General features: G+C 37.8%; 2 protein-coding genes across 8 annotated transcripts in view; both read right to left on the bottom strand.

Annotated features, from left to right (window-relative positions):
- The window catches only part of mctp2b (multiple C2 domains, transmembrane 2b), a 50,042-nt gene extending 39,560 nt beyond the window's left edge, over window positions 1–10,482 (bottom strand). The window contains exon 1 of one of the 2 annotated variants that reach the window (XM_008404854.3): window positions 10,267–10,482. The gene's annotated coding sequence lies outside the window, so the exon portion shown is untranslated. The remainder of the gene's footprint in view (window positions 1–10,266) is intronic. The other variant, XM_017303806.2, reaches the window with a different exon arrangement.
- A 4,294-nt stretch (window positions 10,483–14,776) lies between these two features.
- LOC103462206 (myocyte-specific enhancer factor 2A-like) overlaps window positions 14,777–24,959 on the bottom strand; it is a 49,109-nt gene continuing 38,926 nt past the window's right edge. For all 6 annotated transcript variants that reach the window (XM_008404855.3, XM_008404857.3, XM_008404856.3 and 3 more), the window contains 7 exons: window positions 23,527–23,661; window positions 23,046–23,253; window positions 22,127–22,180; window positions 20,356–20,513; window positions 17,534–17,666; window positions 16,921–17,023; window positions 14,777–15,698 (listed from right to left, as the gene is read on the bottom strand). In XM_008404855.3, the coding sequence (XP_008403077.1) occupies window positions 15,344–15,698; window positions 16,921–17,023; window positions 17,534–17,666; window positions 20,356–20,513; window positions 22,127–22,180; window positions 23,046–23,253; window positions 23,527–23,661 (1,146 nt within the window). In that variant the 3' untranslated portion in view covers window positions 14,777–15,343. The remainder of the gene's footprint in view (window positions 15,699–16,920; window positions 17,024–17,533; window positions 17,667–20,355; window positions 20,514–22,126; window positions 22,181–23,045; window positions 23,254–23,526; window positions 23,662–24,959) is intronic.

Here is a 24,959-nt window from a genome sequence, read left to right as displayed (position 1 = left end):
ATTCATTTTATAGCGTTAACACCGGTGCAGTAGTGGTCCGGTATGAAACGGGGGTGATAGAACAACACAGCACTTTTAAATTTCAATAATCAGAATGCAGAAATTGTTTCCGTTGTTTTAAAAGGTTTATGTCAGTTTGCCTTTTCCCCATCGATACGCTTCCCAACCGCCCTGTTTTAAAAAAACCTTATGGGAGATTTACTTACAATTTTCAAAGAATAAAGTGTGGATAGATTATAAAAAAATATACATAGTTACTTGAAAAGTGTTGGATGTTTAGAAAAGTTTGAATCAGACTAAGCCCATATTTTAGAATAAAACATGCTTATACCCTCTTTTGATATAAAACCACAGGAGTCGTCGGCTGACACACATTTCTACCACTAATGCTTTTGCTCAGGGGCTTTTAAAAAATAAAGACGAGCACATTGCGCAAAACTCTGAAACAGGAGAAGTGGGACATAAAACGGAGCGATGAACTAGATGTGAATTATGGCATAAAAACAGAGAATCCGACGCTGAACGGTGAAAAAAATCAACACGATGTGAAACACATTATGACAATTAGGCGGCGCAGCAGGTGATGAGTGAAGATTACTGATGGTCAATAAACGATAAGATAAATCTAGGAAAGAAACTAAAGTGGACATAGCAATAGACCAGGAGAGGATAATACTAATCAAAGGAAACTAAATGGAAATGAATGAAGAACAAAATGCAAGAATAAACTAAGAAACTAAAGTAAATAAATACAGAGGAATAAACTGGTATGGCAAGACCTTTCGAGCACAGGGCTGCACCACCAGAAACTGACAAACACTGAAGAGAAGAAGAGCTATGATTAATGTAGTTACAGTTCTATCCATGTTTTAATGTTGCAGAGCTCAGTCATTTTGCAAATAGTTCAAAGTTTAAACTGGCATTCCTGTACATCTTTTATCTGGTCATTTTGTGTAATATTTAACAACTATAAAATGGCCCAAAATAAGAATATTTTTTCCACTCTGGCTGCTCTTAGGCCTACCAATTTTAACTTGAATGTTCATTGCATTTTTCGTAGACGCTTGTGAAAATAATTTTTATTACCATGGCTTTTTTGTTCTCTGGGAAATTATTTTTGATGATAAATACAGAAACAAGCATAAAAATCAAAACATCTACTATAGTGATAGTAATATTAATGATAAAATAATGGTCAGTGCAAAGTAGCCTGCAAATTCTTTGGTGGGGGGCGGTGAGGGACTTGGATAAAGGCCAGGGGGGCGCTGGCCCAAAAAAGGTTGAGAAACACTGACCTATGGCTTATTCCGGTTCTAAGGCCGCTTACTCCGACTATAACGCCAGTGTTACATCAATCCGAAATTTCCCCATCAGATACGGGTAATATTGAGCATTAAAATGGATTGCCCTGTTTTTTATTTTTATTACTAAATTAATTGACGATTATTTCAATGATCGATTTGTCACGATTAATCGCTTCAACCCTACTTCACATTAATTTGTACTACAAAGTACATGTTGCGTTTTATTTTTTGTCGCAACAGTTTTCATTCCTACATATTTTTGCATCACTAAGACATGAATTAAAAGTTAGCATTAGATAGTAACATGTGTTTCTACCTTTCCTGTAATTCTGATCTCCAATTTTTCTCAAACAGATGTGAAGATGTCCAGATGTTTGTTATTATATTCCACTGTAGCTGAGAGTCTTCATGCCACCCTTACAGTGTGTGCACAGACTGAGTCGCGAATCTCACTGCTTGCTGTTTTAAAGCCTTAGGAAAGCTGCCTAATTGAACTCGTAACACCTTAAAAAGTGAAACTAAAAGAAATGAAAAGGAAGCATTTGATAAAGTGCTTTGCATTCTTTGCCTAGCTTGTGAATGTCTGAGTATCTCGTAGTAAACAGTGAGACTTATGTTCAACCTCATTCTTTCATGTCAGTCACAGCTCCAGTTAGTGCAATTCAAACGCTACACACAACAACCTTCCTGCTTTTCAAAAGGAAATCAAACAGACCAAAACAGGTAATGCCTGCCTAGAGGAGTCAACTTTAAGAGCTCAGATCTCTTTGCGTCCGTCCGCTTGGTGTGACCAAACGTCACAGAGCACGACCATCGGTCTGGCCTGCATCAGTCTTTTACAGCACTATGTATTATCTCATAAGGCAGATAATGAACTGTAAAGTCATCAGTCTGCAGCTGGGTGTGAAGGTGGGTCAAGGAACGTGACAAGCATGAATCTTGACAGCTCACACAAGCAGGTATTATCTTCTGTTGAGACCATTGTCTGGAAAAATGTGGCCCTTATCTCAATAGAAAACTCGTAAACACGACTACCAACAGACATATGGAGACTTACAGATGCAGCAGGATTCAATGATTATTTTTACTCTGAGACGCATGTTTGTTGCAACACGAGTCCAACAACTGCTCCAAATAAAGAGGCATATTTTTTGCTTGGCATGGCAAATAAAAGGTTTTCACAAAATCTAATTTCATCACATAACAATTCAAACTATTCCTATTTCTTTCATCGCTTTAAGCGATTTCAAAAAGGAGAGTTTTAACAATTCTTCTTCAATCTTTGAGAAAATTGTGGAAGTGCTTATATGCAGCTTTCTTTTAAAATCCTGTAGAAATTAACTCTGGCTGATTCCAAGTTACAACACAACGTCATGGTGTTTCAGCAACAGTTCAACCTATCGCAGACTACCATCTGCATCATAACGTCACACTGACTCTGTCTATTTCTTTAGAAATTCAGCCGATAACGAATTGACCAGCCAATATGCAGACACTTTCTTAGGTTATTCACTCGCTGATGTGGGGCTAACACTCACATCGAAAACAGAAAATAAAAGAAAGACAAAACAAATCGCAGGAAAATAGGCAATAGCATCCCAGCAAAGACTGAATGTGGGGTCTCTGGTAAAGAACAATTTAGCCCAGAAATACCTGATTTACATCTGAAGCAGCCTCTGGGGGTCTCACCCACACAAATCTCAGAAATATGAACTGTTCTTCCATCACAGGGCAGAGAGCAGGACTGAAACAATTAATCGAGTTAATCGTGATGAATTGGTAGGTGAAATAATCGTCAACTAATTTTGTGGAAATTGAGCCAAAATTGTACAATAAATATCTACACTTTGCACTAAAAAAAAATATATATATATACATCTGTAAATATGTTCTACCCAAAACTCCACAAGTGGCATAATTTTAGCTTCACTTGGTTCAAATTCTGTAAAATACAAAGATAAAAATCTACAAGGCACATTTTGCTATCCAATTAGCAATCAGATAAACAAAAAAAAATCATCAAAACATTAGTCCTACAGTGAAGATAAGCGGAGCAGAAAGGGCTGAGCTTTTTACATGATGATGTTGTTTTAACTGCAGACGCTTCTTATGCTAAAAATAATCATATGTGCACTAAAAGAATTGCATCATTTGTTCATATTGATGTACTTTCTAATATTGTATTTAAAAAAAAGGTTTACATGCAAAATCTGCAAAACGTGTCATTTTTAAAATTCGATTAATCATCAGAATAAGTCAACGATTAATCGATAAGATAATTGTTAGTTGCATCTCTAGCTAAGTGCGATCATAGAGCAGTAAAAAAAAGAAGAAAAAAAAAAAGAAAACAAGGCCTTGGACAGGGAAGGACATATTAAGGAAATATCTTTCTGCCAAACATATTTAAGTCATAAGTTTCCTCATACTCTAAAATGAAGCAGTATATATCCTGCTGACTAAACAACAATAGGCGCTGCTCCAACACTAGCTTCAAACACTTTGGTTTTGAAAGTGCAACAATGCTGCAATCATTAAGTTTGACAGTATGGAATTTACAGAAATAACAAACACCTTTCAGTCTGTAACCTGCTGGTAACTACAAAATACCTGAAAGGTTGAGTAGGTTCTGTAGTTTGGTTGGTACATATGTAAAACTCATTTAAAACTATATTTGCAGCACTAATGTATCCAGTTATGACCTACTAACTAAACCTTCCAGGTTCAAAGTAAAAACATTAAACATCAATATAAGTGAATAACGTCACTTTCTGTACATAAACCTCTCCTTATGCACACCAAGTGCTGCTGTCCTGTCACTTCTGTTTTTATCTACAGATTTTCCAATTTTTTTTATTTTATCTTTATTGATTCCCAAGGAAGCAAATTTTACATAACATTTGACCTCAACCTCATTATCTTATGATAAATTAAACAAAGATACAACTCCACTTCCCCGAGAAAGATTTTGACTGTGGGAATAAAAAATAAAATGTAAAAGAAGAAAAACTGAAATAGAAATGTAAAAAACAAACCAAATACACACAAAAAAAAGCACGATATTAAGCAATTATGATTATCTATTACAGGAGAGTGAATTATCAGGATGGTTTAATCAAGTTTGGTCTCTGAAAATAAAATCTGACCATTTAGGTTTCAAATCTGCCACCAAAGACAAAATTGTGATTGAGAGAGGCAGTTATTTTTCTCATTGTATGTTGAATGTTATAGCCATTAAGTGGTCTAAGGTTGGTTTGTCCATTTTCTTGTAATGCTCTTTTTACTTGCTCTTAATAAAATATTCACCAAATATTTGTTTCTTTTTGAAACTTCTTGAGGTATTATGCCAAAATACATAAGCTTGAACTCTAAAGAAATGTTCAGATTTTTAACAATTTTAATATCCCCTTTTATTTTCATTTGCAGATTTCTTCTTAAATCGTATTTCTGGATCTATGATAATCGGTTCTTGGATAATGGATAATGGATCTTGTGTTTAAAGATCGGTTTTGTTTCTTTGTTTAGTGCCAGAGTCAGTGAAAAAAGAGAACAAGAAAATGACTGCATAATATTGGGATGTTAATATATTTTTATTGTGATAACAATGTGGCTTGTGAATTAAACAGCAGTACTCTCAACTTTCTAAATATTCCTAATCAAAATGTCTACATCAGAAAGCTTCAGAATTTCTGTGTGAGAATCAAGTACAGCAGAAACCAAACACAAAAATCATCTTTCAGTATTGAGTTAAGAAATCTCATGATTAGATCATGCCAAAATAAAAATATATGATTTTTTTTTGGGTTAGCAGTACATAAAGATTCATATTTTATTTCTAAATTAAACATATTTTTTATTATGTTCTAATAATGCTTTTTAAAAAAACCTTATGGGAGATTTACTTACAATTTTCAAAGAATAAAGTGTGGATAGATTATAAAAAAATATACAGTTACTTGAAAAGTGTTGGATGTTTAGAAAAGTTTGAATCAGACTGAGCCCATATTTTAGAATAAAACATGCTTATACCCTCTTTTGATATAAAACCACAGGAGTCGTCGGCTGACACACATTTCTACCACTAGTGCTTTTGCTCAAGTCAACCTGCCAATGTGAGCTTGTGCCAGGAAAAGTTCATTCAGTCCCTTTTACATAGAACAAAACCAAAATGTGTTGCAGACGTATTTAACCTTTAGCTAACACTTACAACTCCACTTCATGCCTCCTGTTGCTCTGCGATGCCGGTTTGATTTTTGAATCTCACATGCGTTCTGATTTGTGAACAGAAAAGAGAGGCCAGTCTTATCAGTATTTTTGACAGACTTACTTTGTGAGAAAAGACGTATGATGGATGCATTTGAGGTTAGCCTTTGCAGCAAAAATAGCTGCAAAAAGACATTGAGTAACCACCAAAGTCTCAAAGTGTGCTCCTTATGGAGTGACATCACTGCAAATCAGTCTTGATCCTAATCTGACTTAAATTCGCATTTAAGATGGCCAACAATAAGCCACAGAAAGCATGTTAGCTGACCTAGAAGCAATGGATTCATGGTTGGATGACGTCCATTTAATTACCCTGTGATGAAGACGCACTATCAGGATGTACAATGGAGGAATGCAGACAGCAGGCACTCCTTTCACTTCATTGTGTTTTACTACCTAAAAAATAAACCTGACAAAGGTTTTTGTTTTTTTATGTCGAACTAAAACCACAAACAATCAGCATGTGTAGGAATCAAAGGTAAACATCCTTGATGTACAAACATTTGACGGTATCTAAGCGCCACCAATTAGTAGGTGATCGTTCCTGCGATCATTTATAGCCTGTCCCTCCCACCTTACACAAACACAGTCACCTGCTGTCTTTAAACAGAGACCATAAAGGTCAATGATTAACTCTGGCCATCCTGATGATGCCATCAGCTCGGTCGCTAACCACCAGCACAGCCGTAAGGCACAGATTGATCTGTTATGATCGAATATTGCTTCAAACACCTTCAGTAACAGTCCGGTGCAGATAAATAACTGTTCCTGTTTGCCCCTGAAACACAGATAAACCCGCTGCTGTTCTCGTAGCGGCGAAGGCTACGAGGATATTCAAATACTCCAGATGTGACAAATGATACAAGTTCTGCAAAACCAACACTGGTCCCACTACAGCTGAAACACCAACAGATGCATTAATCAGGGATGAAACAACATGCAATGTTTTTTACAGTATTTGCATTTTTTCTCCTTGATCTCACATGGTGTTGTCAAGGACAGAAAGGGGAGCATTCAGATTTTATGGAGAAGAAATTATTTTTTTAAAATACGGACATAGTTTTTTGAATCTTTGTTTTGCACTAACACAATAACAGATGAAATCATATGACTTGCATATATTCTAATTTTAACTTATTGGGCAAAACAAAATTTATTTCCTCCTGTTAATCTCAAGCCATTGTACTATCATGGTTGGCTGAACCATGACTGAGTGTGTTTGAGTTTTAGCAAGTTACAAAGAGAGACTGAAACAATTACATTTTTTTCTTTTCTGTGCTCACCACAGTACTGATGACTGCCCTCATCAAATGTTCAGTGGGACATTTATCTTTCACCACATTGATTACTGCAACAGTGTCTTCACAGGTCCTTCCCCTGGCTCCCTGTAGCTCAGAGACTTTCAAATACTTCTGATTCACTGAAAGGCTTAGAAACACAATACTTTAAAGATCTGTTGTCATATCAACCTTCCAGACCTCTCAGGTCTTCTGGTTAAAGTCTACTCACCAATCCCAGAACCAGAACCAAACATGGTGAAGCAGCATTCAGTTTCTATGCTCCTCTAATCTGGAACAAACTTCCAGAAAACTGTAAAACTGCTGAAATACTGAGTTCGTTTAAATCAAGACTAAAAAGTAACTTTTTTTTAAAGCTGCCTTTGATTAATAACTGAGAAACAGATTAAATCTAATCCAGATTACAAGTTATTGCTTCTCTTTACTTTGCCACTGTTATGTTATATTTATTTATGTCTTTACAATGAAGAACAATTAAACTGCCATTATTGCTGAAATTTGCTATACATTTCCCCCTTTACAAATGAGGTCTGTGGCATTTCTGCAAGGTTTTGAATTAGTGTGACTTGCAGCAAACACATGTTGAGACCTGCAGCTGCAATAATCAGAGAGTTAGACGCATTGAAAGAAAAATGTTCTCGTTTACATGTGAAGGCTGCAGTCAGCAAAGGTCAAGGAGCTGCCTGAGGTCAGCCTGGCCCTGGAACTCTCAGTTCTTATCAGATTCTCTTATTAAAAAAACGAGGATTCAGAGAGGATCGGTGTAAAAGAAAAACAGCAATAACAAAAAGCAAGGTCGAGTCAATATGGTCATGATAAATAAAGAGATGTGAAAGTTTAGAATATTACAGAGTGATGGAAAAACAAGTTCAGACACAGAACAGGTTTGGTCCTAAAAGTTTAAAATTTCAAAAGCATTCACATATTCACATCAAAAGTGAGAAAATGAATGTTTAAAATTAAAAAGAAAATGTCTGATCATTTTATTGGGACTTTATGTGATTGATCAACACTTAATACAGCATGACAATGTTGGAATGAATGGAGGAATGGAACAATTAAATGAAACAATGGAAGGATACAAGTTTTCCCTTTTTTTTAAGAAAAATCTAAATTCTAGCATGCATTTGTATTCAGTCATTTCTACTGTGCCAATACTAAATAAAATGCGATGAAAACATCTGCACCAGAAGTCACATCTGTTACTGGTGGAGTACACCTGTTTTGCTAGGCAACAAGAACGTTAATAAAGCAAGAGCAGCAGAGATCCAACGTTCAAAGATGAACATAAAAAGTCAAATTTGCTGTTTAATCACAAGCAACGTAGAGAACACACTATTCAGAAGGTGAAACACGGCAGTGGCAGTATAATGCTACTGATCGATACTTTCTCAATGCTCCATATGTAAAATTTCATCCAGACAAATATGCTATTGTACCTTAGCAACTGATTTTCAGACCTTTGCAGAAGTGGAAAACGATTGTTTTCATATGTAAGTATCGGCTGATTACCGACCTTCCAAAATTAAACATGCAGTGTCATGCAACTTTTGTGTTTTTGAGCTTTACATAATGTTATAATGTTATTCCTTCATCAAAAACATACCTGGAGTGTCGCCTCGATTTTTTCATGCATGTTTGTGAAATAGTTTATCGTGGGAGATCTCCCACGATAACCATTCAGCTGTGCAAAACGTCTGGATGGACCTAGTCCCGCCTTCAAGAACAAAGCTCCTCCTTCAAGCTGCAGTTTCCAAAACTTCTGCCTCACAGAGCAGCTCTCCCCCAGAACTCCCTCACTCAGCTCCTTCAGACTAGCCAGGAGCTATTAGCAAACAGCTGGCGGAACTGCGCATTCTGCTGAGCTCATCATATGAGCAACTTATGAGTGAAATGTTGGTTTAAAAAAAAAAACGTTGCTAAAGTGTAAACAGAGGAGCCATGTTGTGATGACTTCCTGAAGGCGGGGTTTCAGAAAGAGCAGGAGTTTTTAAAGAGACAAAGACCCAATTTTAAGGCGTTACATTGCAAAGTCAAATTGGATATACATAGGATTTTTATAACAAGTGAAGGTGATGATTGTGCTACAAAGTATAAAGTAAGACTATGTGCCTGGAAAACATAACACTGTCACTGTAAAGAAATGAGTGCTGATTTGTCGGTGTGTCCCAACATGAAACTTTAATATCATCATTTGGTCAACTTTGGGAAACTTTATTTGGAATACACAGATCTAAAAGCCATCAGCTATGGTTGTGTTTTTCTTCCATCAGGCATTTCCACGTGAGGCGGCTTTGGCAGTGGAATCAATGCGATAACAATAATCCTAATGATATTCAAGTTGTGCTTTTCTACTCTGGCAAAGCAATCCTGAGCATTTTGTCATTACTAACCGTGAAGCATGCAGACACACGTATCTGCAACAATGCCTGAGCATGTACTGCTCTCATTCCCAAATCAGGTCACTGTTATTGGATAAAAATAAAAAAAATAAAGAGTAAAACAAAAAAAAAGGCCACAGACCACAAAAGAATGCACAGCAGCATTCCAGGATGAGTATTGGGTTAATCCCTTGCTAAACACCAAAGCACTTCTGTTCACTACATCCTCTAAATCTTAGATATATTGAATTAGGGGCAATGAATCTGAATTTCTAACTGCAATTTGACCACCAGATGTTGACAAAGCTGTCATGCAAAATGTAAAACCTTGCATCTGTTTGTTTCTCGGCCGGTGGGGTTGAGAAACTGCGTTACTGCTCGGTGTTGTCAGAGCAAGCGATGAAGCGATTTCCTGAAACTGTTTCAAAGTCTGTGGTTCCTTCACACTGATATGAGGCAAGACATGTTCACAGCAAAGCCCGAGTAACTAAATAATTACCCCCAAACAACGGAGCCACGGCGTCTTACATGCAGACACACTCTTTGTCTCAAACAGGAGTGTGTGCGAGTGCTGTTTATATTAAATATAAATTATTCTAGTTTGCCATTGAAAAGTTAGACATGTCTAACTTCTTATATGCTTAATGGTTTTAACTAAAAACCATCGACCTTGTCATACAAAATGATAAATTGTAGATCAGTCAAGTCTCAGGAGGGCAACAGTAATAAACGCGAAGCAATATATAATGTATTCTAGTGATTTGAGAAGAGAAAAAAATTCATACAGCCTACTAGAAACTATGTAGCAAGGCGCGGCTATTTTGGTATACATTTTTTTTTTAAACAGGAATGCTCTCACGGAGAAATGCTTTCATCTTTTATGAGTCAACCGCCCTCTAGGCGAGGCATTTCAGGAAAGGAAGGAAAGTGCTCACCTGGCCAGCCTCACCTGAACGACCCTCACAGGTAACTTTCTACTCAAGAGGAAGTATGGAGAAAAGTCCTAATGTTTTAATAGTTTACCTCGTAACGCAGCTCCGTAAAGCGTCCGACAGCAGTTCCTGGCTCACATAGCGCCTGGAGAGCATCGTTTCTCTGTCAGGACGAACAGCTTACAGGTCAGAACATCGGCGGTAGGCTGAGTGTCTGACGCAGAGACTTCCTCCTCTCTGCCCCGCAGCAACAGGAGTCAAGCACGCGACTCAGCAACACTGCGCGCGAGCTTCTGAAAAAGTAAAAGCACTTCCTGGTGAGCACTCACGGCAAAAGTAATATTTAGGAATTATTTGTGTGTATTTATGCGACTTATCTAATTTAAAAAAAAAAGTTTTACTCAATACATAATTCTCCCAACATTCCGACTACGGTCGGACTTTCTCAGGCTTTTTGTCTTTTCAAAATAAAATCCATGACTAACCTTTTTTGTTCATAGTGATAGTAAATAATTTCATTCTCACAATTAGCTTATCTGTACAGACGCAGAGACTGTATCAGCGCCATGAGTAATTCAACTCAGTCATTAAAAAAAACATTTTCAGTTTGATTTTAAAGTAAATATGGTGCCTTGAAAAGCATTATCACGTATTTAACCTTTTAACCTTTGATGTATTTTGTTGGGATTTATGTAACAAACCAAGAAAAAGCGATGCATCATTTCATTTTGAGGTGGAGGAGATACATGATGTTCAATGTATTATTGTTATTAGTTTTATTTTACAAACAAAACCTAAGAAAAATGGTATATTAGTCAGCGATTGTCAATACTTTGCGGAACAGTTTTACAGTGGCTGTAAGTCACTTCTGTCTCAGTTTTGTACATCTACAGACTGAAAAGTTGGCCCATTCATTTTCTCTAAATACTTCAAACTCAATCAGTTTTGAGACAGAGCATCTGTGAACAGTAAGTTTCAAGTCTTTTTATATGTTATCCATTGATTTACGTTCGGGCTTTGACTGGGCTTTAACTAGCCCAGTCAAAGCTAAACATAGGATAGCTAAACAGAGGAGCTATCCTCTGTTTAGCTATCTAGCTAAACAGAGGAGCAATCCTCTGTTTAGCTATCCTGTGGTTGGAGCTAAACACAGGATAGATTTGTCCTGTGTTTAGCTCCAACCATCTTTCAGAAAACATCCACATAGCATGATGCTACTACCACCAGGTTTCGCAGTGGGGATGGTGTACTCAGGGTGATGTAGTTTCTTTCTTCTTTCCACTCTTCCATAATGGCCAAGTTAGCTAAACTAGAAGTTGTCCTGCGCTGTGGATCTCTGCAGCTCTTCCAGAGTTACCTGCTTCCCTTGTTAATGTTCACTGCCTGGCAAGTTGAAAGCACCAGGTAAAAATGCTAAATAATTACTTTGTAAATCTCTCATTTCTGTGATTTAATCATGCAATATTTTCATGAAATAAAGTTTAAAAAAATTATTATTATTTAAAGGTCTTTAAAAAGGTCTGAGGAAGGAGAACTGTTTTCTATCTTTTTGGGTTGAATGCATTTTATTTTTGTTGGACTGGAAAATGTTGTTGATCTTATCCAAATGAGAACTCCTTGCTGTCGTTAGCCAAGTTTTATCGCTGGGTGGGAAATTCTGTTGAGTGAAAAGCTGCTGGAAGTTCATGGCCTGACTTCAATGATATCAAAATCAAGGTATAGGAAATGTGTTGTAGCACGCATTTTCCATTTCAGAAAATCCTAAAGACTCAAGCAAAAGTTTTCATCAGCTCCATTTACTGAAGGATCAATTTGCAACTGAAGTCCGGGACAACATAAAATTAGTCAGAGGGCTGCAAACGGCCCCCGCACCACACTTTGGGCACTCCTTGTTTAGGTGGAGGGCCATGTCTTGGTAAGTTTGTCTTAAATCTTGAAAACCATTGATTATTTTCCTTCCACTTTACAAATTATTCTCTATTTTGTGTTGAACTATCACTTAACCTAAATAAAATGTTTAAAAAAAATTTGGTTTTAATGTGACAATGTGAAAAAGTGTAAGGAATATGAATGTCAACAAGAGCTAAGCTAGCACCACCAGCTGGTTGCGTATGTAGATGTTTGTTCAGTGTGGCACTGGAATAAGACTGAGATAATTATTAGTGGTTTTCAGGGGAAATAGCGTCCATATTTTTATCGGTAGAGGGGAATCTTTTTGGTCTATCTGAGGCAATGGACAGAGGGCAAAACAATCCTGCAAGCTAATTATAAAACATACCTTCAGTAGAATGTAGAACATTATTTACATGTGGAAATGTTTTGTGGCATTTAACACTATTCTCATCATTTCCTTTGCACATTTAATCTTAAACTAGCTCTAACGGAAATCTGAAAAGGGTGCAGTCACCCAGCCCCCATTTACACTCTCTTTCGTGCATCATACGTTGCTTCTTTAACTGCTTTTGCACTCATGTTTTTCGCCACATCCAAACAGCGAAACCTTGTCATTGGGAAAATAGTTGCTGTAGAATAACCAGAGGAAATGTTGTGGTCGACTCCTTTGCAGCATTTGCACCATTTACCACATTTACCACCGCGCACCAGCCCACACTGCCCCAATTCCTCGCAGTTCTGCTCGTGCTCTTGTGTGTTTTGGCTTCCTTTTTAAAAGATGGAATAAAATAAAATAAAAATAATCTTAAAGAGAAACACCGGTAGACTGGAGGACTCACTTTTAAAGCATAATTCCAGAACAGTTTTTACAAATAAAAGCTGTGCTCTACTTTCATTGTTAGTGTATTTTAGGTGAGTTATTTTTATGGTTCCATCCATGGAGCTCACCTTAGTGCGTGTCCAGTTTCTACCACATTATCAGATAAAACCTGATGACATATTGTGTCAGATTAGATTAATGTTTTAGCTTTATCTGCTGCCTCTAGTTCACTACAGAATGTCTCTTTGCACATCCAAACACCTCAGAGAAAATAAAAGCTGATTTACTTCATTTAGACTTTACCTTTATGCACAGTGCTAGTCAATTTTATTGGTGTTGTTGTTAAAGATGTGTAAAAAGTCTTAAAATAAATGTATAATTTATGGCAACGGCATAACTGTACACTGCAAAAATGCTAAAAATCAAAGTTTTAATTTAAACACATTTTTTCCATAAGGAGAATAAATCCCACAGTAAGACATGACTGCTTTCTACTAAACCACTGGCAACACAGTTGCTGACATAAAGGTATGAATTACTTTTCATTATTATTATTATTACATTTAAGTGGATCTGAGTTTTTATGGGTCAATAATTTGTCATTTGTGACATGATATTGAGGCTTATTTCTTTTAGGAGCTGGCAAGTTGGCAACAAGGACAGTCCATATTCGTCATGGCACCTCATATAATAAGCAGGATGATAAAGTTTAAATTAAAAACATCTCCAAAGCTCACTGCAGCAAAGCGTGGCTCTGAACTAAGAGTCACCATTTTATCCCCATCCTACCATCACTAACATAAACATGTGGAGTCAGTTTAATTCTACTGGGACTTCAACTGTTCACCGTTTCCTACAGTGGAGGATCTGTGATGCTGTGGAAAGTCATCATGAACTGCTTGAAAAATTAGGTTGTATAAAAATTTTATGCCGTTTACCGTTAAAGTTTTTTGTTTGTTTTTTAAAGGATGATAAGCACAAACATGGTCATTTCTTTGCAGCAATGGTTAAACAGACACAGAACATCAAACCTAGTTTCATGATCATCAAACTCTTCAGGCCTGAATCAAATAGGAGAACCGTTTAGGAGAGAAGAGGATAAGACAGGACCTGGGACTCTGGAGGAATTATCAAAGACTTTTCTCTCTGTAAACTCCAGCTTCGTGTTAGCAGCAGGGAAGACAATAACTGTACTGTAATGCTTCTGCAATTAAACAAGCAAGAAAATTAGATAAAATAAAATAGTGTGAAAGTTTTTGACGAGGGGTGCACAGATGGGGAGGGGAGATCTTAAATACATCCAAGAGAGTCCAAGAATGTTCCCGTCTGAGAACATAAACTACCACAGGAGATGTGTGCTCCAAACACGGCATTTAAACACGTTTAGCCTCTGGTTTGGGTCCGTTTCATAGTTTCTGGTAGGGGTGCACTGATTGCAGTTTTCTGGCCAATGACCAATCTTTAAAAAGAACACTTTTTTTGTTGTTTTATTTTTTGTCTGAATAGTCGCTAAATAAAACAATAAAGTCACTGAGTTAGCAACATTAGAATGAGTATTGTTAACCTCACACATACAGACGTGGCTTTTTGGGCGGGTATGTTAGTCGTTCCTCTCTGCCAGCAGAGCTAATGGGGACAGTGGCTGATTTTTGCGGAGGTAGATAAGGTGGTTGGATAAGATCGGTTGCACATGTTTCAGTGGTTCCCAGTTTTGGGCTTATCACCCAAAACTAGGAACATGTGGGCCGATTTATCAGTGCACCCCGACTACTTCCTGCCAATAAAAACAGCTGTCGCTGCGCTTCACTGAGCAGATTAAGAGGGAAGACGTAAACTTTACGAAACATTAGAACTCTTTACGTGACAATCATAAAACGGACACAGGAGCCACATGTAAAGGTATATTTTTGCAAAACCTGGTGGGAGTGTGAGAATACAGACAATTCTGTGTTGCTACAATACATGTGATACATGATGGAGATATTATGTACAAAACAACAAAGACGTGGTTCAGATGAAGCGGGACGGCGATGACGCTGATGAGACGTTGTGTTGCTGTGTGGACGGTATGGTGCTTTGGCAGAGATATAAATAAGTCATTTTTAGAATTTTTTTTTAAAGGAAGGATTACAGACGTGGGACGTGGAGGGAGTATTGCTTCAAATGTTTCTCGCCCTGAGAAGTTCAGACTTTTTTCAGTTCTGACGGCGATGCTTTTGTCATGACACCGTCAGACAAAAACTGACTGATTGCACCGCAGCTGGGGATTTATCGATCTAATTTTCCGCAGATTGTCAGATTTAAAAAAAAAAAAAAAAGCAGGAGAAACAAACAGAGAAGATAAAAGTTAATCAACAGAAAGCGTGGATGAGATCCATGACTATTTGCATAGCAAGTGTCCCTGCTGTGTTTTGTCCTGATGTCCATGTCGTTTCCCGGGTAAACGCCGGGCTTTCTACGTCACCCAACTGTCCATTCTCATCTGTTTCACAGTTGGGCTCTCGGCGCCGTCCGACCGGGCCGTGGGGAGCGGGTGGAGGTCCGGCCGTCGCTTCTGCTGCTGCTGCTCCTCGCGGTCACTGCCATCCTCGTGGGAGCTGCAGGACGAGCCAACGCTGCCGGTGGGGGACCTGCCCAGGTCCGCCCGGGAGGACAGAGAGCCAGGAGGAGGGGGAGGAGCGGGGCGAGGGGTGGCGGGGTGATGGGTCATGTACCCAGGCTGGGGGAGGTGGTCACGCGGTGGGGAGATGGGCTCCGCTTTGATGTTGATGTTGTGGCTGGTGCTGATGGAGAGGTTGGAGTTGGCCGACCTGCAAAATATAGAAAACGCACAGAGACAACCGAGAGAGTTGAGAGAAAGCGCCATCTGGTGGCAAAAAAGCAGAACTTTCTGCAACAGACTCATTGGATTTTTGTTTGCTTTAGTCCCTGAATGCATTCTTATGCTCATCAATTGAAGATGAAATTTTAATCCGACTCTCAAAACCTCTGAACCAGGGTTGTCCAACATGTAGCGTCCGGGCCATTTGTAGCTCTCCAGCGGATTCTTAGTGGCCCTTCTGACCTAAATTTTAGAATCAGGAACTTTTTTCTTTACTCAGGGTAATTTTTTTACTGGGAAATAATGCAATCAAAACAACATTAAATGCAACAAATAGAATCTAATTTATAACCAAAATTTTTGTGTTCATCTTGATTTTGGAGGAACTAGAACCGCAAACATTTACCATTTACCTGCTTTTACTGAAAGGAGAATATCACAACACATATAAGAACACCATCCGAAACTTTAGAAACTAGATACATTTTACAATAGTTTATTGATCTGTTTTCTACAAAAATCAGACCATTTTGTCAATTTCAATAACATTGTCATTGAGCAGATGAAATAAAAAGGCACAAAGAGCTTGTTTAATTTTTTTAAATGCTTTAAATGAGTCCAAACTTTTTGAAATGAGGGCCAAAATCGTTAATTATTTGTCACAATAATTATTGTGACATGAGGTCACAATATTTATGTTTTTTTACAAACAATTTAGGCCATCACTTTTTGCTGCCATTGCTTAAAATCTTTCAAAATATGCACTCGTTTATTTTAACCTATATTTTATAATAATTATTGAAAACTAGATATGATTTTAGAATTTAAAAAATTATATTGTTTGATTGAAAAATATATTGTATTATTATTTATTTTTTTACATTCTTTCTATTATGTAAAACACTGCTTTACATCATAAAAACATCAAAAAGTCATCAATTCTGGAACAAGCAATAAACATTTTGTCGAATGCCATCATCAAAGTCATCAAACAAATACACATCAAATATATTGATATGTTATTACTAATCATAGCCAGCTCTAAACTGATTAGCCTTAGTTTAATGGAATTCAGTGTTTCTGCAGTCTTGCATTTTTCTGGAATTTTGTTCCAGATTAGCGGAGCACAAAAACTGAACGCTGTTTCTCCACTAACACAGATCCGTTAGAACCAAGACCCATTCCGGTATCAAAAGCCTCCAGGCGCTCACCCCAAGGAGCTGAGATGGTGCTGCTCCCAGGGCACCATGGAGCCCAGAGAGTGGTCCGCGGCCGAGCTGAAGCCCGTCATGTCGGCGCTGTTCAGGGAGTAATCTGGGCAACAGAGAGACAGGATGCGTTCAGCGACAGCTCTCAATGAGAGTCAGAGTGAAAACGGAAGCATTCCTACTGTCTGAAATCCTCATTTTTGTCACGTTACAACCACAAACCTCAATGTGTTTTGTTGGTAATTTATGTGAAAGATGTTAAGTGGAAGGAAGGTGAGAGGATGGTGTCCACATGTTTTACAAATACAAATCTGTAAAAGGCATTTCTGCAAGACTGTATTAACAAAACCCACTGCAGTCTGCAACATTCAGGTGTATTATTAATAAAAATCCAATATAAATCCTCTCTACGTCAGAGGCTTATTAGAGAACATTATCATTTGTCTTCCACTTCACACTTATATGCTACTTTGGATGGATCTATCAGCTAAAATCCACAAAAATATAAACATAAAGTGTGTTGAAATCTGACAAAAAAATGGGATAAAGTTAAAGAAACTGTATACAAATGATTAATATTGGAAACTATTCTGGTCAGAAAGAACCCAAAACAAACCTGCAGCGCTGCTGTAGGCTGAGCTGATGCTGGAGTAACCCAGACCCTGGTGAGTCAGACTGGGTGTGGCGATGGAGACCACTGGGGTGGAGAGAGGCTGAGCGGACTGACCGCCACCCAGCCGCTGGTTGCTCTGAAAATAACAACAATTATGACATTATTAAGTAGAAGAAGAGTATGTTTATGATGAGATTTCAGATTTTTTTCTGTAAACCTTCGCAATGCAGAGTATGCAATGCCCTTTTTCAACCACATGGTGTCAGTATAAACCTTTTTTTTTTTTAAGAAACAGGCTTGGCCTTTGGTCTATCTGTTAATGAACCAAAAATATACTACTAGTTTAATTAGTTTTGCCTTCATATTTTTCATGCTTGTTGAAAATAAATTTATGACTTATCATTTTCTGAATCATTTGCTAACTATGAATGTAGCGAATGTAGCTACGTTTTCCCTTTTTAACACAAGAACCTGATTATGCTTATTGAGCAACTACTAAATGCAGACTAATGAGGTTTGTAAAAGATTCTAGGAAGAAAAAAATATATACATTTTTGTTGAATTTTGTTCTTAGAACCACGTCATGATTTACTTTACAGCAGAAGTTTATGAAGTAAAGCTGTTGCTAGCTTAATGCTACACACAGCAAAGCTAACTCTGTTACAGAGCACTAAGTTTTGTGCTGTTCGTCCCTGAGCTGTTGTTGGCGTTCTGGCCTGATAAAGTGAGTGATGACATCATTCCAAACGATGTCAGTGCTGAATAAACGCACACACACACATACACACACATGTGTGTGTAGAGGGTTAAAAACAACAAAAATAAAAATAGGAAGCTACAACGTTCTAAAATGGATCTCTCTTCTGTGTCCGCAATGTGTCCGACTCTACTGTCGGAGAATCTCCAGTTTAGCTCTTGCAGTAATGAATCTGACGCAGGAGGACATGCTCAGTTCCTCCTGTACATCGCTCTGCTGAATCCGAGCCGGTCCTGGTCCGTGCAGAACAGCCGAGCATGCATGCATGAAGGGGGGAAGTGAAAGGCGGCTTTGGAAATGATCTAATCAAGAGGGCTGCTTCTTAAAACAGTAAAGACTTCCATTTTGTTTACGGTTGTTGCTTCACACCACAGTAAACACAATAAAGCTCAATGCTGTGTGAATAATGGCCAGGAGAGCCGTGTCAGAGGAGTTACCAGCATTACGTCTGAAGATGCGAGATTTCCAGATAATTCAAACTTATTGCAGCCTTACTTTAGCATTTACAATACTGACCAATCATTGCAATGATTTGACTCTGGAAAAGTATCTGTCGGAGAAGGCTTCTTTAAAACTGAAGCTATCACATTGAAAACATATTCAGTACTTTATGTGGACAGGAGCTGGTATATGATTCTCACAGTCAGTAGCATGAGATGAAGTACAAACTAGGGCTGGGACTTTAATGTGTTAATTTTAGTTAATTGATTTAATAGATTTTAATGGATTAAACATTTTAGCACAATTAATTGAAATTTTTTTCTTTCTTTTTTTTTTTTTTTACATTAAAAAGGTTCTGGCCAGGACCATTGTATTTGCACGTTTCCGGTACACCAGTAAATCTGACGCACAAGTGACATGTGGAAACAACAGTAACGTTGAGCTCATGTCTCTATTTATTCAGTAATTTCACAGCAAAAAGGGTTTTTGAACTGAAAATGTTGCTTCGCTTCTTAATGTACAGTTTTCAATTAAGTAAAAAAATTTATCACGATTAATAGTGACTAATTAATTACAGACCCTTAAATTTCTAATCAATGAAATAGCTTTATTTTCAAGAAATGTAACATATCGCTGGAGAATTTTTAATAATATTGGGAAGCCATTTTCTGATCCTGCGTTTAAAACCTGATGACAGCACTTGATGACTAAGAGTGAGTGACGGCTGCTAATGTGGAGTCTCTGGGTGTTGATACCTTCTAAGTTTAAAACAAAATGCTGACATTAATGACTAATACTGGAGAAACTCTTCAGGCTAAATGTGGATCTTATATGCAATTTCCTATGATAACAGACTTTAGGATTGTTTAACAACAGAAAATGTTACAATCCATAAAGAAGCACATTATACAACTCAGTTTATTCTGATTTTTATGTTATCTTAGAATGTAATAAGAAAGAGAAAGGCAACCAAATAAAACTGAATATTTATATATTTATGCATAAATTGCTAGTTTAAAACTCAAGATGCTACATAGATTCATGACACATGAAGTGAATTATCTCCACCTTTTGTTTCTGTTCATTTTGACTTGCAATCAATGACGGAATGAAAATGAGACAATTAGAATGCTAAATGAGACAGATTAAATAGAAATAATAAAAAACGGAATGCTCAGTCATAACCCATGTCCTGGATGTAGCTATGTCTAATGGCTCCATGCCTTGTGAATTTTCCCCCAAACTCTTGAATGGGTTTTATTTCACAAACCCATCAAGGCTGCAGTTTTCCCTGTTGCTTTGGGTCTTTTTCAACCACTGCCCTCGCCCCCTCCCACTCGACTTTCCATTAATATGCCTGGACACGGCCAGCTTATGACTTTTTGTGGTTTGCTTTGTGGAGAGTTTCTGATGGACGGCCCTAGACTCTGGAATCTTCCCCGTGAATGTGCAGTATTTTCTTTTTACTCATAACATACACTATCTTGGGGTTTTCATAAGCGGAAAGCCATGACAATCCAAATCAACCAGGAACAAGGAGAGCGATCGGAACACCCTTTTACTCAAGGGTCACCTGACGTGACCTCAGGTGTGGGTGAGAACGTTTGGGACTCAGGGGAATCCATACCAGCATCATTCCTTTGCAGTGAGGGATGACCACCCGCAGGTCACTTTTGCGGCCACCAGGGATTGGGCCGCTGGCCTGGTGTGGGAGAGAAGGAGGAGATTTGGTGGGTCCGGTCTTCCCCAGGATGCCTCCACCGCTGGAGCCCATGAATCCGTTCACTGAGAAAGAGACGTCTGATCAGTGGCGGAAAGCAGAATCCGAACGGTCTTGTTAAAACATCTCGTTTGTTGGTTCTTAAAAGACTCGACTGGTTCAGGAATCAGGAAAGAAAGACTTTATATGTGTTGAAGTCATACTGTCCACAACAGAATGGAGACAGAGCAGCTATACATTATACAAGAGATAATAATTAATAATTCATTCTCTCTCTCTCTCTCTCTCTCTTTCTCCTAACATTATGTAATAACATTTCCAGGATTCAGCTCTGGTAAAATTGTTGTAAGGTTTGAACAAACACGATATATAAGCATGTGAAGAAGAGTTGATCATAAACACCCTGGACCTCGAAACAGCTTATCACACTCCAGCAGCACTCCAGGTAAATTAATGCGATTCTATTGGCACCGCAGCATTCCAAAATCAGTCCGGCTTCTCCGGCTTGGATCTATGGAATGGATGGGAATCTATGTATGAGTAGTGAGGAGGCCACACACCTCCAAATTGCACGGTTGCTCTGCAAAGTTTGACTGCAGCGAGAATCAGGACTTGTTTACGAGAAAGGCTCATAGAAAGTATGCATTTAATCCATATTTATTTATCCAAACCATAACCACGTGACTAGGTTGTTGCGTATAATTTGCCTCAGAAGTTATTGCGATAAACGATAATATTGTTGCTTTGAGACAATTTTCAAGTAATACAACGGTAATGCAAGAACACATTCTCAAAGATGAATAAACTTTAAATACTAATGATCATTTAACACAGGAAGACGTTTTAAATATTCAAAATAAATAAACAGAACAACAGGAACAAGAAATAAAATACATTATGAAGTCTCTGTTAACAAAATTGTCCTTCAAAAAATGGTCTAGTTAAGACCAATGAACCAGACTGAAGACTTTTATAACCCAGTTTTTGGTAGAAAGAGAGGAACAAAAAAGAAAAACAATAAATCATGCAACTGAAAATAATCAAAGTTGTTTTAATTTGTCATGTGATGTATTGATACATTGCTTATTGCAATAGCCCCAAAAACATTCTCTTGTATTCTTTAAAAGCGCTAATAATCCCATAAAAATGAGAAAAAAGGGAAATGTTTCTTTTTCTCAACAAGGCTGAAACTGTTGAACGGTTTGATACTCCTTATATGTATATTTAGTACAGACTGAAATATAAGGAGTCTGTGCTAAAGACTCCTTTAGTACAGACTGACACCAGATTTAAGGCAGTAGCTCATGGTAGCACAGCTTTATCTTGTACCTCATAGCTAAATCCTGATCTGATCACAGAGTTGTGCCAAGTAAAGGCTATTGTTGCTTTCACAAAATGGAGGCTATTAAGTTCTTCTCCTAGAGAGCGCGGTGCAGCCTAAATCAGAGCAACAGAGTGGAGCAGCAAGCATTTAGGAAGCCAACACACATTGACTCAGTTGTCCCACCCTGAAGCTGAGATGTGATAAACCGGAGGCCTGATGACGTCATCGGCAGGACACAACCCAAAGACAACAGACCTAAATCCTACATGCTTCGACTTCAATGGATCACAGGAAAACAAAGTGTCTGTATGTGAAAGCGCTGTGTGTGTCAGAGCATGTTTATAAGATACATACCAGCTGCTCCAGAGCCATTGTGCAGAGCCAGATCTGAGCTGCCCAGCAGGCCACCTAATGGTGAGCACACACACACATGTGCACACACACACACACACACACACACACACACACACACACACATGCACACACACACACACACACACACACACAGAGAAATGCGTCTTTAGATACTTTTTTCATGATTTTTGTTCATAAGGCGCATATAATCTTTTTCGCACACCTTCGTGCTTCCTTGAAACGTTTCATTTCTTTAGAGAAATTTCAAGTTCAGTCAAACGTTTCACTTCTAAGGTGCACAAAGTGAAAGCTGGTTACTTCAGTAAAACTCAGCTGTTATCAAACTGCCCTTCCAGTTAAATACATTCACAAACGATTATTCATGAAAACATATTCACAGACACGCACAAACACACCAGCATGCTAAGTATTGTTGTCAGACATTGCATATATCTTTTTTATTTAATTCAGTCCACACATACATACACACACAGGCACACACACACGCACACCAGTACAGTGGTACAGACCACTGCACTGAACCGATTGAATATGAACTTGTTTTCTTTGCATTATTTGAGGTCTGAAAGCACTGCATCTTTTTTGTTATTTTGACCATTTCTCATTTTCTGCAAATAAATACAAAATTTTTGCTTGGAGTTTCAGAGACATAGAATAAAAGAACAATGTTCATTTTGTTCATTTTCCTCAAACACATAACTATAAAAAGTAATATCAGAGAAACTGATCGCTTTAAGTGGTCTCTTAATTAGCTGTGTATATATATATATATATATATATATATATATATATATATATATGGCCATTTGGAGCACATTTGGCCACCTGGGCCTCCCATCACTTTAGCGTCACTCTGTGGTTCATTCCTTAAAAGTGCTAACAATGCTGTGACACTGACCTGTGATTCCGGTGCTGGGAGATCTTTGTGAGGAGTTTGTGTTTCTGTGGGTGTGTGTGTGAGGCGAGCAAAGGATCCCGCTGTCAGACAGAACTGCTGTGGCTGCAGTTAGAGCCTGGGAAGTCACTCCTCCTCCTCCCGCTCCATGGCAATAGGTGGTGCTGCCTGATGCTGCATGCATGAAATGCTGCTGTGGCTGACCTGTGGACTAGTGGGAACGAAAGTCCAGACAAGTTTATTTGTATGGCATGTTTCAGCAACAAGGCTGTTCAAAGTGCTTTACAGTCATGAAACGGGCAATAAACACTGCGTAAGCTTAATGTCTGTAATAATTAAATAGAACATGTCCCAAAGGTTTTGACATTTTCTCATTTGTCTTTCAGATGTGAAAAATGCATCTCCTCGACAAAATCCAACATTTCAGAATTTATTCTTCTGTTCCAATGTGACAATAAAAAAAGTCTACCAAAATGTTGCTTACTATTTTATGACTTTTCATCATGTTGTCAAACTCTTCATTGATCTTTTTGTATTTCTCCTCGGTGCTGGGGGTGAGGACGTAGGACGACTCGTTGTCTGGGCTGTCGCAGCCTCTGTGCTCCTTCTTATGCAGCGCCTGTGGGTAAAAGGCAGCACACAAAAGCACAAAATCTATTAAAGATCGGAGGAAAACAAATTTTTTTTTACCATGCAAGTAAGGCGGTAGGCAGAGGGGATGGAACAAACGTGCTAAAAAAGTTTTAGGAAACTTATTTTTGCTGTTTTTCATATTTTAACATGAAGTCAAAGGTGAGCTCTCTGAATAGAATAGCATCACTGTTACAGAAAAAACATGACTAGTTGTATTCCCTTTAGGTGCAAAATAAAAATCCAATACAATCAAAAACACTTTTCATGTAAAAACTATTTTAAAAAAGGAATAAAATGTATATTTACTAAATATTTCACCACTAAATGTTACAACAAAAACATCCTTCTCTCTGTCCACATTTCAATTAATAAAATAATTTTTAATAATACTATTAATAATAGTAAGAATAGAAAATTCTCAGTAATGACATTCTGCGATCTTCTCAGTTGTTTCACATTTCAATGGCAACGAGTTCATGAACTGAACATGACAATGAATGTGAATGCTACAAACCACAAGTGTGTTTTATTAGGACACACATTGGTTTATTTTGCTAAACTGCCACGGAAACACTTGTTCCCCAATCATACCAGTCACATGATCAACAACCGGATGTTGCTACTGATGCAAACCACGAAGAAGACTACAGGAAGTACGGTAGGAGAACCACAACGCGTGTGTTTTCAATGACTTTTCGAGTGATCAAACGCATTGGGATTTTTAAATGTGGTTCTTATAATCAAAATAACAAACCAAAGAAAAGAGCAAAAGAAGAAAAGTAAAATAAAATAAATAAAAATACATATTAGTTCCCCATAAGTAGTCAGTAATTTATATCAGATTCTTGTTCTGATAATGTTAATTGCAGAACAAGAATGCAGAGTTACTCTACATTCTAAGTTTGTTCTAATTCCTGATTTAATGGAAAACCCTTGTTTGCGAAATTGGGTTTTTTCAACATTAATATCAACAAAGTTTTACACATATTTGTAACGGAAAAGCAGTGTGTCACCTTATATATAAAAATATTCTATCAAAAGCCAGTAGCTACAATTAATTTAAAAAGTCTGTGGTAAAAAGCATTCAGATAAAAAAAAAAAAAACATAGCTGTTTTTAGAGCTCAGCTTGACTTGATCAATTGTGGATGATTTCACACAGAAAACATCCTTGGCTCCACCTTACTGGCGCAAGATATGAATCTTAAAGGCTACATAATCCCTTCATCAAACAGAGGTGGCTCAGTGCTGAACCTGTGTTGTTTTCACAGCTTGAAGTTAGCTGT

The sequence above is a fragment of the Poecilia reticulata genome, chromosome 3 (assembly GCF_904066995.2).
Source record: "Poecilia reticulata chromosome 3, P_reticulata-male-v2, whole genome shotgun sequence".
Classification (NCBI taxonomy): domain Eukaryota; kingdom Metazoa; phylum Chordata; class Actinopteri; order Cyprinodontiformes; family Poeciliidae; genus Poecilia; species Poecilia reticulata.
Note: the sequence above shows the minus strand (reverse complement) of the source record. Positions and strands in the feature narration are given on the sequence as shown.